The 19,161-nt window shown below is 45.1% G+C and overlaps 1 protein-coding gene across 7 annotated transcripts in view; it reads right to left on the reverse strand.

The window, feature by feature from the left end:
- scrib (scribble planar cell polarity protein) overlaps nt 1-18,512 on the reverse strand; it is a 57,000-nt gene extending 38,488 nt beyond the window's left edge. For all 7 annotated transcript variants that reach the window (XM_061804902.1, XM_061804903.1, XM_061804900.1 and 4 more), the window contains exons 1-2: nt 17,589-18,512; nt 577-694 (exon numbers count right to left, since the gene is read on the reverse strand). In XM_061804902.1, the coding sequence (XP_061660886.1) occupies nt 577-694; nt 17,589-17,747 (277 nt within the window). In that variant the 5' untranslated portion in view covers nt 17,748-18,512. The remainder of the gene's footprint in view (nt 1-576; nt 695-17,588) is intronic.
- Between the last annotated feature and the right edge of the window lie 649 nt (nt 18,513-19,161).

Consider the following 19,161-nt stretch of genomic DNA (forward strand, 5'->3'; position numbering starts at 1 on the left):
TAATTCAATAGAATGTCAAGAAATGAATCAGTGCGTGCGTCATGATTTCATAATTCACTTCACTTTGTGCTGCTCCTTCCTGTGTAATAGTCATACATATGACACCAAAGAAGAAGAATCGCCAATTTTCTCTGTGACTAAGTAAGGTACAATAACAGTTTTTTTTTTGTGGAGGATAAAAAATATATGCGTGTGAGTACTCTTACATGGTCTTTCTACATGTGTTGTGCCACCGTTTGTGTTCAAATGTCCTTTGGATGAAGGGTTATTCCACCGCGACTATCGATGCCAATCGTTAGCCTGCCATTGCCGTTTTCCATTATGTGTTAGCATCATGCTAGCGGTGGGAATTTGTGCGGCAACGTTGTTCAATTGCTTTGATGACAAAGTGTAATTCCCTTTGTTGAATGTTTAGTTTGCCAGTAAACTATAAAAAGATGTTGTGTTATTATCCAAGCCGCCTATCCTCACAAGGGTTGTGGGAAACCTGGAGCCAATCCCAGCTAGCTTCGAGCAAATGGCGAGAGATACGCATTGATATGATAAAAAAAAAAAATGGGATCCATGCAAATGTACCATTTCTGGATATGTCCAGCTCCACCAGCTGCATGAAGTTGGCAACCTCAGGGGGCAGTCTCTGGATCTCGTTGTCGCTCAGGCCCAGTTTCCGGAGGTTCAATAGTCTGAAGAAAGGCTGCAGAGGGGAGGTGGGGGGGGTTGGGGGGGGGGAGACACACACACGCAGGATGTTACACGTCGGCTCTCGGGGAGCGACGACAATCAAGAAAAGTGGGGAAAAAAGTAAAGATGTATTGTTCAGGATGTACAGTGTGCATCTGGGTCACTTCCTGACTGCTCAAACCACAACTGTCGCGTCAGTGCAAATAAATTGAAAAAAAATGTTCATCTCTGACGACCAAGCATTTTTCGGATTCCCCCCATTTGGGGATTCTGACATGAAAACATGAAGAACAATGGGAATATTTGTTGAAGAATCAACATTGGGCACTGAACCAGTATTTGTTCAAGATCAAAATAAAGTCTTTCCCCACGATATCATGCTGCATTGCGGCTTCTTCATTCTTTTTTTTTTTTTAACATTAAAAAAAAAAAATTCTACCTGTTGACCTACTTACATACATTTGAGAAATACAACCACGTTAGTCCAAATATTTTTTTCCAATACTTATACAAATTCAAACGTAGAGTTGGGTGCCTTTAGTGAAGTAACACATCGAATTGGAACATGGCGGGCACCGCTGGTGTCTAGTAGAAAAGATGCGCCGAAAGAGTCAGAAAAAGTCCCAAATGAGGTCAAGAAATAGTCGTTCCCACGGAGGAAAGAGAAACATCCCTCTGAGTAGTTTTGCTTGGTTGTATGCTGTATGTTGCTATGTGTTGCCGCTCCGTTTGTGTAGCAGTTGTTTCGAGATTTATAATTACCCTGACCTCTTTGCTAGTACCCATTAGCCCGTCTATGGCTTTTCGGATCGTATATTAGCGTTGAAGCAGACTTTTGCGAGACAAAATTCAGGGATGAAAAAATTGTGTGTGGGAGGGGAGATTATTTTTATATAAAATACATTGTTAAATGATGACCTCTGGTTACTTGTAACAGTGTAAATACAGGGCAATCGTAATATTTTGAAAACTTGAACTATGAGTCCAAACAACGTCCAACTTACCATTGTGTTTCCTGGTTTGGATACGCTCCTGGATATTTTTTGGTCCTATCGGCTTCCATAATTGATCATATCGGAACGCAGAGTGCACAGCACTTTGCCGGGAACGTCCACTTTTTATGCGTTTGGTTAGACATATTGATACCGTTTTCATTCCTATCTGCACTGTTCTACTTTTTTCAAGCCACGCCCATCTGAAACCGTTTTTTTACCCCGTGGTTTTTATCAATTTCCCCGACACGATCTTCATCTTTTCGCTCCGAGACTTTCGCCCGACCTGCAAACGTGCAGACCGCTCGATGACGTATGCGTACGTATGTCTATAAATTATAATTATGCCGTGGTAAACGGAATGCTTCTCTAAGAAAGGTTAACATCAGAGTGAAAATATGGATGAAATACCGCCAAAGTGCTGCCGGAAATCGGAATGTTGTCGTTATTATAAACAAAATGAATGCAAACAGATAGCGCTTTGTTTTATGCATCAGTGCCAAGTGTCTTGACGGTTCACTCCGCCAACAGGCACCCTTTGCCTTCTGTATGTCGTCGTCTGCTCTTCGGGCGCGATGAAGTCCCTCAAGTGGCATCCACAGAGGACTCAGTGTTTCGGCCTCTCCAAACGCCAACGCGCACACTCTTGGCAAACAGGCGGCGTCAATTTGTATAAAGTCGTTACCGGGGATTCCTCTGATGACTTGCTCGGGAGTCTGGACGCTAATTCAAATCAAACCGGAGGTCGCCGGCGCAGACGACGGGAGAAAATGCTTTTGTCAACTGATTTCGCTGTAGGGAAATCGAAATGTAATCAAATGTTAAGAGACCTGAACATGTGCTCGAGTCAGATAATATTCCCCCCCTCCCAAAAAAGCAAATTTGTTATTTGTATACAAGATGACAGAGGAGGAAGCAGGACAATCACGCCGGGCAGCTTTTTTGCGACGGACATTTCCTGCTCTCAAATGCGGTCGTGGCTGCGTCACCCGCATGACAGAAGGGCGGAGCGATGGAAAAAGGTCGGGAGGCGGCAGGTAAAGCACCTGATGCCAGACGCAGACCAGGGCGTTGGCTTGTTATTCAGCGCCGGTGTCACGTGACAGGAACAGGAAACGGGAGCTTGGAGGGAACATGTGACCACACAGGTCGAGAGAGCGCCTTGAATCGCTAATCAATGTCAGCACAGCCCATTTTTAGGTTACTTCACCATAATTTAACCCCCGGTATTCTGCGGGTGGTCTGGTCAAAACTGAAACGTTTCAAAGTTTACAACTATATCAATATTAAAAAAAAAAAACCAAAAAAAAACATATGGATATGATTCAAGGAACTTTTTGGGTGTGCCAGGGATCACAACAGGAGGTTTTAAAACAAGTATTTCCCCGACACGGAATGACCGCAACGTTCCCAGCGAAATCGTCCACCCGCCCCCGACTAAACCAATCAACCAATCATCCAATAAAACAAAACCGGAAAAACCTTTGCATCAGTGCATTCCTGAGCTCTCGTAATAGCATCCATGCGTCATTAGGGGCTGTAATAATATTAAAAGCGCTCTCTCGCGCACACAAATGGCCATTGATTAGGAATCAAATCAAACACTTTGGGCTTTCGGGAAGTAAACACCAAGCTTGAAAACACGTTACAAAAACATAAACATTAAGCGCTCAATGTGCCTGCAACTAACCAAAACAATGCGGCGTTTTAATTTTATTTCATTTTTAAAATCAAGTTCACTAGGTCAGTTGGAAACAAGAGAATATGGTGGGATTTTGTCGACCACTACCAAAGTCACAGACGCTTCCTGGAGTTCACTCGAGGTCTTGAACGAGACAATTTGCCGAGTGAGGCGGCGTGTAGGTGCGAGCCGCGGAGGTTTTATAATGCGGGTCGTTATCGGGAAGGAGGTGAGAACGTGAAATGGGGGCCGGGGTAATATCACCTGAGGGCAGCATGGAGTCTCGATGAAAACACTACGCACTTGACTAGTACCTTGACTAACCTCAATTTACGAGTTTTGTTTAGTTGAGCCGCTTGAGAAAAGTGGGGGGAGGGACCAATGTGTAACTCAAATCATCTTTTTCCATTGAAATCAATGGAAACTCCGTTAATCTGTTCCAAACGAAGGTTAGTACTTCTACTACTGTGACTTATTGACACTGTAATACTAGTCATTTTTCATAGATAAAGAATATATGCCTGTGAGTATTATGTCATCTATCTAACCTCTATCAAACACCCGTTGCTCAAAGGGTTTTAAAATTGCGACTACCGATCCAGTTAGCATGTCAGTGGCATTTTTGATTAGCATTCCACAGACAAGGGAGATCTTCTGTGCAGTAGCTCATCACGTCAACATCCAAAGGTGTTTACAAATTCTCAAGGGTTTCTTTGGATGAGCCTACGGGGAACGACGGCACTCGGCGCCGCACGTGCATATTTAACGTGGATTAGCCCAAGGAACGTCAGTGAGAGATGTGTAAATTCACAGCGGGGAATGTTTGTCAAATGGCTCCCAAACGTACTGGTTTTAAAATCAGCTATGCAAGGGGGAGGCTGTGAGGTAGGGCTCTACATGGTCACAGAGGACGCAGTGTTCCAGTTAAAGGAATCCGTTAGACCTTTAATACACACACACACACACAAGTTACATTAAAGCAGCAATAAACAGGCCCTTGCGAGGAATTCAGCCCAAAAATGCTTCTGACCAAAATTCCCCCAGTTTTACTCACATGCTTCACTTCCATTGGAAGTCCAATTCTGATTCACACATTCCCGCGCCTCCAGATCCTGTGGCAATTCTTGATCCGCGCCCCCCCCCCCTCCCCGAACTGTCCAATACTAAACGGTCCACAGCGATGCAGCCTAGCGACGCTCAGCGAAAACAACAATGGAGCAGCAGGACGAGGTGGGGGGGGGGGGGGCGCGAGCGCGGGCCGCACAGAGCCTCTTGAAACAGGCCAGGATTCTTCAAGGGGACATGGCTGAGTGGATAACTTGGTCAGAACGGACCTTCATTACCGCACGCTATTGTCATGGTAGTCACAAATGATCCCAGGAACGCACATTAACATAACAAACCAGGCGAAAAATAGTTTTCTTGGCAGCAGTTAAAGGAAGTGAAGTAGAAACCCCACTTCCGACTTTCTTTCGAAATTGCCTGCGAATGCCGGAGAGCTGAGACTGCTCTGAAATGTCGGGCATTTATATGAATTGATCAAAATGTGGAATGCGAGACTTGGAATCGATAAAGAAACTCAGGTGGAGGAGTGTCGAATGTTTTAGTGAAAATGTGGTCATTTCGCAAAACGATAAATGGTTGTCTTGGTTGAGGTGTGAAGTCGGAATGGTTTGAATCGGTCTGGAAACGTGGCAATTCTTAAAAGGTGGTCAAAAAGGTTGAATTCTGTGAATATTTAAAAGTTTGAATGGGTTGAGGGACGTGGAAGTTGTTTTCTCTCTTCAGCAGTGACGCAGTCAAATAATTTTACACATGAATGCCCCCCTAACCCCTCCTTTTCCTCCTCCCTTACGGTTTCCCCCCTGTTTTCTTAGGATCGAGGGACAAAAGCCAACCCGCAGAAGACAATCCCAGGCCAGCTCGCGCTGACCAGCCCACCCCCCACCCCGCCCAGCGCCCGGGCCCTGTCCGGGGGATTCCTCCATTGTCTAAAAGGGCACCGCGGCGAGGAGAAAGGAGGGCTAAAAATGGAGGGATTGGCGACTTGAAAGCAGCAAGTGGAGATGGGCCAACAAAAGGGAGAGAATGGCCGATAAACAAGGGGAGTTGTTCGGAGCGGCGGGTCATTAATAAAAAGGGGACTCCCACGGAGGACTGGGATCAAAAAAAGCTTCAGTCACTGACCATTAAACTCAAGTGAACTTTAATCTTCAGTCCATTATACGTTGGTACTAGTGCTGCCAGGATTAGTAGATTTGTCACAACTGTGTCCACCATCAAAATCAACCATTTTTTTCCCATAGTTGGCTTTTTTTTTTTTTTTTGCTTCCCCTCTCGAAATTGTCTGAATCCTGTCGTCTGTTCCTGGCACGTACGCAAAGGTAGAGGTCATCCAGGTCAGCCGTGACGTCCTCTGAAAAACTACACCGACCGTTTTGAGCACTTCACCAAAAATACTGACGAGGAATGAGATGCAAAAAACTTAAACTTAACCACACTTGATGAGATCCGGGGCAATAATAGATCTCCTAATCGTCTAAAAATGCAAAGGTATTATATGAAAAATACACAAATGTAACCGCATTGAAAAACATTTATGCGACGAACATTTGAAAATACAAAATATTAAAAGCGTCACCCGAAAATATCCACAAATTCTAAATTGTAGGTTGGAGCACTTGTAAGTCAAGGTACCACTGTAATTATTTTGTTTGCTTTCATGATGTTTTCCCTCCGCTGCACACGCATCCGTGAAGATGATATAGTCGCGCAAGTCAAGTGGCTGTCTTTGGGTGTCCGTTTCCAAAACAACTGTTTGCGTTGCATTTAAGTGGCACTTTCGGCCTCGCCGGCCTTTATCCGACTGCAGTCACCCTGACGGGCCACACAGCGAGAATGAGGCTGTGCTGAAGCTGGCCTGACTGGCAAGCCCCTCCTACAGCCCCGAGGTCCTGGACCTGGACCTGGACCTGGGCCTGAGGGTGGTAGGAGTGTCCATGTGGTAGGCAGGTTCGCTGACTTTAGCGGTGATGTCCACCTTTCGGATTACTGCACTCATGAAGGCAACAAAGAACGCCCGAAGCCGAGTATTCGGTGTTTACCAGAAATTTACATGCAAGAACAAAGATTCAAGTCTTTATGTTCCTGGAACTTGACCAATGACTGGACTAGTTTGGTGCCAAGTGCCAAGGGGTGATTCGCGAGGAACAATGGAATAACTTTGAGTCAAACTAATTGGTACATCCACGGACAAAGGTCTTTCTTTATGGCCGTAAGACTTTGACACGGACCAGGGACTGACATTTGGTACAAAGTCAGTTAGAGAATTCATCAGACTGCGTCAAAGATCCAACTCATTCAGGTGTTGTTTAGGGCTATCTGACCAAGACACTGACCAATGACTTGAGTCCTGTGAGTCTTTGAGAGAAATCCTCAGGTACCTATGGCATAGCTTTGTTTAACAATCGGTACAAAAGTCCCAAGTCATTAGTTTCTTGATTTATGACTGTAAGACCTTGACCAATGAACTTAACCACTGTGATCCAAACTCTCTGAGAAAAATCCCAAGTACAAATTGAAGGTCCAAGTGTTTTAGATGTTGCTTTATGGCTTCAAAACCCGGACATTTACCAGTGAATGGATTTTTTTTTTTTTTTTTGTCATTGGAGATGTGGAATGTGGAACCTCGAATGTGAAATCCTTCCTGAGATTCATCCAACTCGCAGGGAGTTCTCCAGGAAACACCTGGATGATTTTTTTTTAATGGAAGGTTTTGGCCCACGTGGGCACATCTCGGGTGGTTCCTAGGGAAGATCCCGTGTCATTTAAGGCACACGGTCCCACAATCAATCTGGGTTAGTGTGGCAAATGCCCACACAGAACCACAACGGAAAATCAGGAGCGCCTCTTTTGGAGGCCAACGATGAAGACGACTCGGGGAGCGTATAATACTTCAATTACTCCAACAGCGGGTGACCGCCGCTTTTACAAGTCAACATCAACGGGGTTAATGAACAACCAAAGTGACAACAGGTGCCCCCGCCGCCCCCTTTTGCCTCTTGGGAATAGAATTAAAGAATGTTTCACAGGACGCAGGCCCCAAACGCGCAACCCAAAACGCTCAGCTTCGGGAGTTCTGTTAGCCTGACAGCTGCAGATTTGCGATCAGCGCACAAAGTACAAGACGTGAATGTAAAGCCTCTGACGCGGTGCTGGCCTAGGAAGATTGAGAGTGAGCAGGTGGCAACGGCATTGTGGGCTTAAGAGGCTACTTACGTGGCTCAAGTACACATGGTTAAAGAGTACTAGCATGTACAAGGCCAAAACGACCAAAATCTTTCTGAGGCCTTTCTAGCTAAATCACCAAAACTGAAGGATATTCCGCTTTCTTGTTCAGTCTACAGGTTTATTCTTAATTTTGCTTTTGAACTTTTATAGAATATTTAGGATGTGTCTTATCAAATATGTCACTGATGGGTTACGCTCTCTGACACGGCAAAGTGAGCCCCAGCCAATGTTTTATAAATAGACCAGTTAATCCGCCCGCATCGCCGTATCGGGGGGCCAAAAATCGCCGCATTGGTGACTAAAAACAGGGGCGGTGGCGGAGGAGCCGGTACAGTGGTCGGTCACCGCTGCCGATTTGCAAACCAAACGACATTCAAAGCAGCTGGAAGCTCTTTGAACTTTGTCCCGTCAACGGCGCTCTCTTTTTTTCCCTGCTGCCTAGCTCAGCACGCTGAGCGTTCGCCTTACAGCGGGCAGCGTTTTTCCTGACTCGGGCAATCGGAACACTTATCCACCACGATCCCTTGTGTATGACCGACTACGCTTAGAGGAGATGGATTGTCCAAGTCCAGAAGGAACACAAGTGCTTTCGTCTACGCGCAATAATAATATGGCGTCCATGCATGAACCCAGGACACATGACACAAGTTCCTCACTTGTGTGCGTTTGTGCGAGGATAAGCAGCTTTGGCACAATGGCCTCATTGTTCAGGCGGCGGCGTACACATCACTGAATCATCTTTTCCAGTAAATGCCAGTGAATGGTCCCCCTTCCATTGGACAATCTTTCCATTGTGAGGGAAATAAACGTTAAGAGTCTCTTATGTGAAGGCGCATTTCCACTGCGCCGGACCACTTCGGTTCATCTCGGTTTGGAATGGTGACCCCTCCCTGATCTGGCTAGTGTTGCTAACTCGTTTTCAAAAGTGTGAAATTGGCACCTGGCTTGTATCGGATTGCGAAAAGCAGTGCAACAAAGGGAAAGCCAGTACTGACTGACACCTTCTTCCTTTCCTTTCCTTTCCTTTCGGCTTGTTCCGTCAGGGGTCGCCACAGCGCGTCACATTTTCCATCTAAGCCTATCTGCTGCATCTTCCTCTCGAGCACCCACTGTCCTCATGTCCTCCCTCACCACATCCATCAACCTTTTCTTTGGTCTTCCTCTCACTCTTTTGCCTGGCATCCTCAGACTCTCTTGCTTCTGGACGGGTCCAAACCATCAAAGTCTGCTCTCTGGAACCTTGTCTCCAAAACATTCAACTTTGGCTGTCCCTCTAATGAGCTCGTTTCGAATCCTATCCAACCCGCTCACTCAAAGCAAGAACCTCAACATCTTCATTTCTGCTACCTCCAGGTCTGCTTCCTGTCGTCTCTTCGGTGCCACCGTCTCTCACCCGTACATCATGGCCGGCCTCGCCACCGTTTTATAAACTTTGCCCTTCATCCTAGCGAAGACTCTTCTGTCACATAGAACACCAGACACCTTCCGCCAACTGTTCCACCCCGCTTGGACCCGTTTCTTCACTCTCCATTGCTCTGTATTGTTGACCCCAAGTTTTTGAAGTCATCCACCCTCGCTATCAGTACTGACCGATACCATTATCCAAAAACTAAATACATTTAAGGTCCTCTGTGTTGAGACTCCTGGTTTAGTTTGTGGAGGTCTTCATTGGGGAAAAAAGTGAAATACCAAGACCATAACTGTCCCGATTTTCAGTACTTAGCGCCGCTCTTGCGCTACACGTTTGCAGTCTTGCCGTCATATTGTCGACTTTGGTGTTCAACAACAGGAATTGTACTTTATCACTCTCGGCGGGAAAAACAAAAATGTGAAATGCAACACAAAGGGTTAAAATTAATGGTATGATGAAAATTTCCCAGATTCCTAACATTGCAAATAAAGCTCCGAAATCTTTGTTTTCACCGTTTGGGGGTGGGGACAACCAAAGGTAATCCAAAATTGGAATTGTCCTCTCCTGAATTGCTGAGTGGAAGCATGTCAAACGTCGCACACCGGCTCTTCCCACGCTAATCACTACCAAAACATAGACGGGAAAACAAAAACAAAAAAAGGCCCGATCTGCAAATTTTCCTCGGGATCTCGTTAGCATCCCCAAAGAACGATGACTAACTTAATTTAAAAAACGGATAGCGTAGCGTTTACTGGACGCTACCTTGAGAATTGTGGAGGAGTAAAATGTGTGCTGCGTGCACTTCAGTGTGTGTGTTTGTGTTCGCCAAAGGGAATGTGCAATGAGTAAGTTCAAGTGTGTGAGAGGTGGAGTGGAGTGGGGGGGGGGGGGGGGGGGGGGCGTTTGAGGCAGGACAAACTCCAGGAGATTCCAGGCATGCCTGTGTCAAGTGCCGCAGTGCAAACACAACCACGCTGAGCTAATTACACTGGGAACGAGTATTCAACCGGCCCCGGGCCCTCTCGGAATTGCTCCGTTTACTATTATCGCAATTCTTTCTTGCGGCTTTTTGAAGGGAGTCACGGCACACCTGAAAACTCGTTAATTCATCGCAGGTATCCCGATGACAAACCGAGGTGCTAATTCGATTCATCTCAAGGCGCCAATGTAGGAGTTTTTTTCCCCGGATCGCCGGAGTTAATATTGTTGCGCGGCACTTGGCTGACCTCGCGAGCGCGGGAGGGGGGGAAACGTCACTTGGAAGCGGCCCGGCGGGGTGGGAGACGAACACAATGGAGCTCGACGGACACACTTTGGGGGGAACTTTTCGGCGACCGACCCTCGGGTGCCGACGTCAAGCAATATTTGTGCAAAACTTGTTCCACTTCCTGTTAAAAAGGGCAATGTGCAAAATTGCTCGGTTTAAAAGTTGATCTGGTGATGCTTACGTCTTTTTAAAAACAAGTAGAGTGGTGCCTCGGTTCTCGAACACAACCCGTTGCAGAAGGCCGATTGAAAAACCGAAACGTTTGAAAACCGAAGCGCGTTTTCCCATTACAATGAATGGAAAATTAAATAATGCGTTCCAAGCTGAAAAATTTGTTTTTTAAAGCGATTTTTTTTTTAGCTTTTCCTGATAATAAACTGCATAGTAGAAATATATGTACAGTTTAAATACTTTATTTTTGGTTTTTTTCGGGGGTGCGTTCGAAAGCACAATAACATAGTAGAAATACATATGAAGTTAAAATGCTTTATTTCTGTTTTTTTTCTGGGGTGCATTGGAAAGCACAATAACAAATCGTCGTGAATCACCTGGTCGGGGCGTTCGAATACCGAAACCAAACCAAAAAAAAAAAAAAAACTCGAAATTTTCGTTCGAAAACCGATTTGTACAAAAAACTGAGAAGTTCGAAAACCGAGGTACCACTGTATGTGATCTATATACCCCTGAGACTGTTGTTATATTGTCTATCTTCATGTGTTACTGCACTGTTTGTGTTCAAATACCCATTGCTTGCAGATTTATAATACGCTGAATTGATGTGACTGACTGAGCGGAGAAGAATCACTTAAGCAACACGACCATAGCATCAATATGCTGCGTTCTCCTCACTCTGGAGGCCTCGGGCTGAATAATACAAACAATCATGGCACTTTGTTTCTTATCATCAGCACCATCATAAGTGCTTGGGTATGAAGACTGCAGTAATCTTCTTGCTCCGCAGTTTTCCATCAATTTACACTAAAGCGCTAAAACGGTCGCACAAATACAGGGCATTCCACGGCTGGCTCGATTCTGCCGCTTCCTGTCGGCGGGGGACGCTCCCGAAACAAAAGCAATCTACACGAGGAACGCGCGCGTCAACAAATCAACGCGACCAAACCCTGGATGCTGACAGATCTACTTGACCCGTGTGAAAACAAACTGGAGCTTTTTTGTCGTCTGTGTTTTTGGCAGCGTCACCCAAAACTGTGCAACGGGCCCAAAATAGTGAATGGAGTAGACTTCCGTGGATTCCAAATTTAACGCAGACTGATAATTCAGACATACGAGTCCGACTTACCAGAAAAGCCGCAACTGACGCTTCGGTTGGTAGTAACTTAGCGGATGGAGAGTTAGCGGACAATGAAGACGATGGCTCAGCTGGTAAAGAGTTTGCATGTTCTACCCGTGCCTGCGTGGGTTTCCTCCGGGCACTCCGGTTTCCTCCCACATCCCAAAAACATCCAACATTACCGTAATTTCCAGCCTACAAGCCGCGACTTTTTTCACACGCTTTCAACCCTGCGGCGACAGCTGCAGTTTTTTAACGGCTGCAAGGGGGCACTCGAGTGGAAAAGGTAAGAGTGAGACCGGTGGAATATTTGTGCCGAGGAAGTGACTTGTACTGGTATGTTTTTTTTTTTTTTGTTTGTTTAAGATAGCGTTAGCACTGTGCTAGCGTGTTGTTGCTCTGTTACTGCCATGTCTCAGTGATTTTTTTTGTTTTTATTTTAACAGGCCCTGTTAGTGCCGCGCTACCATGTTGCCACTGTGTAGCTGTCGAGGCTGTTTTTTTGTTTTTACCGGTATGTTTTGTTTTGTTTTTTAACCATCTCTGTTCGTATTACCGTGTTGTCGCTATGTTAAGCTAAGCTAAGGTATTAAAAAGAAAAGTCTCTTTGTGTAGCGTCTTTCTTTGTAAATATCTCATGTTTCAATGTGGGCACTTGCGGCTTTTACACAGGTGTGGCTTATATATGTACCAAATGGTATTTCCTTCACAAATGTACTGGGTTAGGCTTGTAACCAGGAATAAATGGATAGTCTAAATTGCCCCTAGGTGTGATTCTGAGTGTGGCTGTTTGTCTGCATGTGCCCTGCGATTGGCTGGCGACCAGTTCAGGGTGTGCCCCTCCTCCTCTCTGTTGACAGCTGGGATAGGCTCCGGCACTCCTAGCGACCCTCGTGAGGATAAGCGGCAAAGAAAATGGATGGATGAAGACAAACTCAAGTTAATGGACTCATCGAAAACACAGACTATTTTGTTCGCACTGAGTCCGCTAAATCCAGAACAAATACATCTCAACTTTATTATACTTTTTTTTTTTTTTTTTTTTTTTTGTGAACGGGCCTTGTGTGCCAAAGGACTCATCCCATCCCAGCTAATTAACACGTCAGACTTGTGAGTCCACATTCGGCACAAATATTTGATTCATAAACACGGGCGACTCCCGAAGAGACGGGCTGTAAAGTAAAGTACACGCCGGGTAGCAACTCGATGAGCCGAGTCATCCGTCAGCCTTCGCCCTTGTTTGTTAGCCGTGAGCGTCGTTTTTGCTTTTGCGCGTCTGGTGATCCTCTCCCGGGCTCCTCCGTGTCAAACAGCTGCCGTCGCCATAACCACGGCCATTAATTATTCACCGGCGCTTTGCTTCCGTGTTTACCTTTGTCGCTGGCGACCGGGCGAGTGCCTGGGGAGGACAGATGGCGGGATGCGCGCACGGGTGGGTGGGTGGTTTGCAAGGGTGGAATAGTTTTTTGATTTTTCAGTTGTTTTTATTATTATTTCATCTTGAATTTTTTTTTATGGAATTTTAATTCATTTTTAGGGCAGGTTTGCTGTATTTTTTTTCTTTGAAAAGGCTTTAGGTATAGGTTTTAATAGTTTCAGTATTTGTTTTCATACCAAAAAATGACCACAGGCAGCAATTCTGTTAAAAATGTCCTGAATTCTAATTTAAGAAATGTTAGAAATTGGACTTTTTGTGCTATCTGAGATTGAATGAGATTTTTGACGCAGAATTATTTGATGGTAAAAAAAAATTATCATAATTATTAGAAATTTGATGTTAGCGTTAGAAATTCAAAGTCAGATAGCACAGACACACTTATTAGTGTATTAAAATGATAATGCAGAGAATCAATTCATTAATAATTAAAAAAATAATAATTTTAAAGTTTTATTTCATGAAAAAAATTGTCTATTTTCCATCCATCCCTTTTCTTTGCCGCTTATCCTCACGAGGGTCACGGGGAGCGCTGGAGCCTATCCCAGCTGTCAACGGAGAGGAGGAGGGGCACACCCTGAACTGGTCGCCAGCCAATCGCAGGGCACGGAGAGACAAACAGCCGGACTCGCAATCACACCTTGGGGCAATTGAGTGTCCAATTAATGTTGCATGTTTTTGGGATGTGGGAGGAAAGCGGAGTGCTCACCTGGAGAAAACCCACGCGGGCACGGGGAGAACATGAAAACGCCACACACGGGCGAGTCCGGGATGGAACCCGGGTCCTCGGAACTGTGAGGCCAAATTGTCCATTTGAATTATTTTATTTGTTTTCATCCGATAAATTTGCTGTGTCAGACAAAAGTTGACGCGACGGGAGAAAAAAAAAAAAAAAAAAGAAGAACAATCAATTCACGACTGGATGATCCCAACATCAGATCCCCAAAGGACCGGGGGAGGATCAGTGGGGGGCTCAGTTCCTAGATCACTTCCTCGAGCATGGGGGGGGAAAAGACCCCTGCACTCCTCCCCATCCCTTCCCCACTTGTTAATCCTTCTCAGGAATAAATTATAGCCCACCACTAGCACAAATTTGCTCACACACACCAGATTGGGGCGTGGGGGGAGGAGTGGGAGGGGGAGGACAGTGGCGGGCAGGATGTGGGACCAGCTGGTCATCAGCTCAGACAAAAGAACCTGCTGAATGCGCTCGGATCTCTCACATGGCCGCTCTGGATCTCTCTCCGGGCCCTGCGCGAGGGGGGCACGGTAACAGCACTGTAAACAGTCGGCATTCCTCAATGACTCAGATGACGGGGACGGGGCGAGAGGACGGGGGGCGCGTCTCGCGATCGGGGGCCACAAACCTCCGCGGACAAATACAGTTTTTTCCTCAGCCTCTGATGATATCCGTTGTCTAGCATGTCAAACCCGTTTCAAACGGCATCAGAGCAACGTTAAAAAGCATTGACCTACTCCTTACACTGGCAGATTCATAATCATAATCATAATCAGCTTTATTGTTTTGCGTTCTAACTCGCAATGGCCTTGAAACCCAACGGGATACCATGACATCCCATCCTCAAGATAAGGGACCACTTCAAAGACCTGAGGGTGGCCCGCTTGGGACAATAACGACGGCGTTGCGGTTTCAGGCCACCGGTGTGCCTCCGAGGCCCGATTGGGTAATAGCAAAGGGAGCAGCAGGCATAGAACCTGTTCAGCAGAATCTATCGGGGACACGCCCATCAGGAATTTGTTTGCCTGTGTCGACAATGGAGAACCCTCAAAAACAACACCCGGTACTGTAAAAGCGACACGGATGTCTTTAAACGCTCTTTTTAAATCGAACAGCGACGCGTTGCCACCTTCGCACGGTGAGGGGACGGCTGCGGGCAGCGCCGTCCGACTGGAGCGCCGACATTTGATATGGTCATTGGGGGGGGACAGGATTGGTGGTGAATGGTCCCCTTTGTAGCCTGTCATGAGACCGTGAGAATAAGATCACTCCCGCTTCCTCGACCGGCCATTTTACTCGTTTGTTAGCGGGTTGAACACCGCAATCGCCTTGGAAGACGGGAACGGATGGCGACGCTGTTAGTTTCAACCAAAAAGAAGTTTTCGATCATAGCAACGTGGTACCAAAGAGAGATAGCCCACCGCCGGCAATTCGGGGTACCAGGCCGGTGGGACGTTATCCAAAATATCAGCGGACACAAACTAGTCCACGGGACTCCCCCGCAAAATGGCCGATTCAAACCAAAGTGGTCAACTCCCCGTTCAAGTTTGCGCATCAGTCTTTTTTTAAAAAAATGTAAATATATTCCAGGCCCGTTTTTCATGTAAACTGCCAAAAATGGCTTCTTCAATCCAAAACGTCTGACCGGTTGTGCAATTTCGGGCAACTTTTGCCGTGAATCCCGTTAAAATGGGCGAATAAATCCTTTCTGTTGTACGATGGGTAAACACGAGCAGAGACGTAATCTAGCACTGGTGGGCAACGCCTTGGGGTACGGGTGGGGGTGGGGGGGTTCGATGACTGCAAACTTAAGCAACACTCCGGATGAGTAAATCTCCATCTGGTCACGTTTGCCAAAACAATAAGACGTCGCTGCTTCCAAAATGCGTGACACGGATAATTGACCGCGGCTCGCTGTGCGTGGCGACGTATTGATTATTACTGCGAGGCAGGTTCCGAAAATTCAAATTCCGTCATAAAATACTGAGAAATCTGTATGCATTCATTTGCTGGTATTGTTCCAACGCTGCAACCATTAATCAAATGAAAACTCAAACTTTCAACGGCTTTATCAGAATCATCTACGCCAGACACCGGGCTGGGCGCCGCCTTTTAAAGCCAAACACACTCAAAGTCAAACACAGAGGATGAGGACGGCGAGTCCCAGCGGACAAAATAACACCTGCTGCACCTCACGTGCGCGTGTAGTTATGTAAAATCGTGCGAAAACAACGTAGCCAAGGGGTGGATAAATCAATGAGCTAATTGGTAGGCTAAGTGATTATAAACTTATTTGATAGCCGCAGTTATACCATATTTAGTCTTTAAAATGAGTACTTGTCTTTTCGCTTCTGTCCAGTGCTGAAACAGCAAACAAATAAAGAATACGGTGCCAAACATAGAAGATGATGACGATATAAAAGAGGACACTGATAGTTGTGTTTTTGGGCTAGTAATTTTGCATTTTTCACATTTTTGAATTGCCTCATGTTTAGCATTATTTTCTTATATTTTCAACATTTATTTTTGTATACTTGAATATTTTTATTTAAAATTTTTGGTATTTTTGTGTAATGTTTAGCATGATTTTCGACTGTTTAATATGCAGGTGCTTTTGTATGATTGTTTATTCTTCACCAAATATGTATATATATATTTTTTGTGTACTATTTAGGATTATTTCCTGTTTTTGTCTATTATTTTGAATTTTGTTTGGATACTTTTGAATTTTTCACGTAATTTTTTTTGGTGCTTTGTCTTCAGTTACCGTATCTGTCATAAAATGTTTGTGCCGGTTATTTTTCTATATTTTTCCATACGTTATTGTCATTTTTGTTTTTTTTGGGGGCATTTTGTTATTTTTTGTTGCAATATATTTGTACTTATAATTTCGAATATCCTTGTATTTCCTATCTGTAAAACAATTTTTTTAATTGTGCATTATTCATGTCACTTTTTTCATTATTATGTATTTTTCCTCAAATATATTATTTTCTAATTTACATTTTTTTCCCAATACTATATTATACAAAGACACTTGCGCGCACACACATACCGGCATATACATATTTAAATATATATATATATAATATATATATATATATATATATATATATATATATAAGTGGGAGCACTTTTGCCACTGATCTCATTTACTGAGAAATATACGTTTATTTGATAAGATTTAGACAAATATTTGTTTAACTTTTGTCACGTTTCAACCAGTCCGTAAAGATAGTTTTGCCATTCATCCACCGAAGCATTCGACCAAAGTTTTACACCGCTCCAGTGACCAATTTTTGCACATTTTTGACACATTTCCAAAAGTAGCTATGTACAGTTTTGCCATTTCTGACCCACTTTTACATTTACCCAGACCAGCTTTTTGGAAACTTTATATTTCATACAGAGGGTAGGAACAATCTTCCCATTCAAGACATTCGCTGAAGCATTCAAGCAAGTTTTAAACTAAACTTGACATATTTCATACGGTAGTTATTGATGGTTTTGCCATTGATCTTATGCACTTTTGCACTGTTGCAGACAAACCACTTGTTCACTTTTGTCATGTTTTACCGAGTCAATTGGGTTGCTTTTGTTATTCATCCCATTCCTGGAGGCCTTAAATCCACTTTTATATTGCCGCCAATCCTCATAAGGGACAATAGGGGACTCATTTCCCCCCGCATGTTTGACTCATGCAGCTGGAAAAACAACTGTGCGAGGATGCCTGATACTCCACGTAGATTTTTTTGCAGCCCCCCCAGAAAAAAAAAAAAAAAAAAAAAAAAAAAAGCTTACCTTGGGCAGCTCTTTGAGTTGGTTGGCGTCCAGCAGGAGCTCCTCCAGGCTGCGGCTGTAACGGAAGACCTCGTCCGGGACCGCCTGCAGATTGCAGTGCCGCTTGTCCACCGACTCGACGTGGCGGTTGCATCGCCACAGCGGGATACACTTGAGCATGTCGGGGAGGGAGGGAGAGGGTCCCCCGGGCGGGTGTCACTGGAGGCTCCGCATCGGAGGACGAAGCGTGGTTAAGTGCGGCTGGATGTTTAGAGGAGGGGGGGGGCGGGGGGTTGCTTCGCTCTCGCAACCAGCAGGCCGGAATCCAATTAAAAAATAATCCCCCGGCCAATGTCAGGAGGAATATTAGCGCCTTCCTTCTGTTGTTGACATGAAAAAGACATAAAAAAGACAGTTATGGTCTCACTCGGGTCGGACTGTTTGCCTCGAAGTTAGCTACCACCGCCACCATCCTGGTGTCTCAGCCCCCCGGAAAAAAAAAAAAAAAAAAACACTTGTCAGGCGGTGTCGAGAGAGCCACCGCCGCCGGAAGGTCGAGGTGGAGCCGAACAAGTCAAGGGCGCTTCAACACGGCGTCCATCGGGGTACCGAGTGTCCCCCTCGCCGGGTTGTATTGATAGCGAGCTAGTTACGGTTAGCATCCGTAGCTAGCGTCTATTGTGCCTTGCCAATAGCCGCCGTTAGCTTCCACAAGTACCGCAGGAGATGTGATGAAAAAAAAAAGAAGCCGCTGCTTACTTCCGTGTAAAAAATAAAAAGTCAACGTGTCGAATTTTTCTTTTAGGTGTGGGGGGAAGGGGGGGGGGAGATGCCCCGCAGTGATTGTAAAAGCTTTTCTCCGAACACGGGCGCCCAGAGGTTCTTCCCCGCTTCTGTTGAGCCTCTGCCTGGCCGGTCAGGCGCACGGAGGGGGCTGGGCTACGTTTGCGGCCATAGGACCGCGGCGTTCCGGCCCCCCTGACGCGCTATTGTCGCCGGGCCTTGGATGCGTGGCGCCACCTAGCAGGCCAAACGCTAGAACTTCAACAAATCGAGATTTACGAGTACTGTACCGCCGAAAAATCTCTACTTGAATAATAATTCAAATAAAATGTATTGAACATAAAAGTCAAACAAAAAAATGTCGCTGAGTAAAGGTTTAAATACTACAGAGCCCTCAAAGGGACACTGAAAAAAAAAACTAACTGGTTTCTGAGTAATGAGTAAGTTACTCATTACAATGAGAAACCAGTTTGTTTATTTCTTCTTCAATATCCCTGTAGGGACTCCGTAAATGCGAATATTGAGTTTAAAAGTTAAATACAGTTGAACTACTTTGGGAAGGATTCTTCCATATACCACAAGAAGGTCGTGTACTTTTGAGTTGCTGTTTAGCTTCAATTTTAAGTATTGGAACCTGTCCTACTTCATATTTTTTTTTAAATGTTAACATTCATTCCTTTGTTTTTATATCTATTTAAATGTTGTGTATTACTGTAGTTTTGTATTTAACTATTTGCTCCCCCCACCCATCTACTCAGGACTATTATTATACCCAATCTAATATTTTTAACCAATTTGATTTCGATATTTG

This window comes from Syngnathoides biaculeatus, chromosome 19 (genome assembly GCF_019802595.1).
Source record: "Syngnathoides biaculeatus isolate LvHL_M chromosome 19, ASM1980259v1, whole genome shotgun sequence".
Classification (NCBI taxonomy): Eukaryota; Metazoa; Chordata; class Actinopteri; order Syngnathiformes; family Syngnathidae; genus Syngnathoides; species Syngnathoides biaculeatus.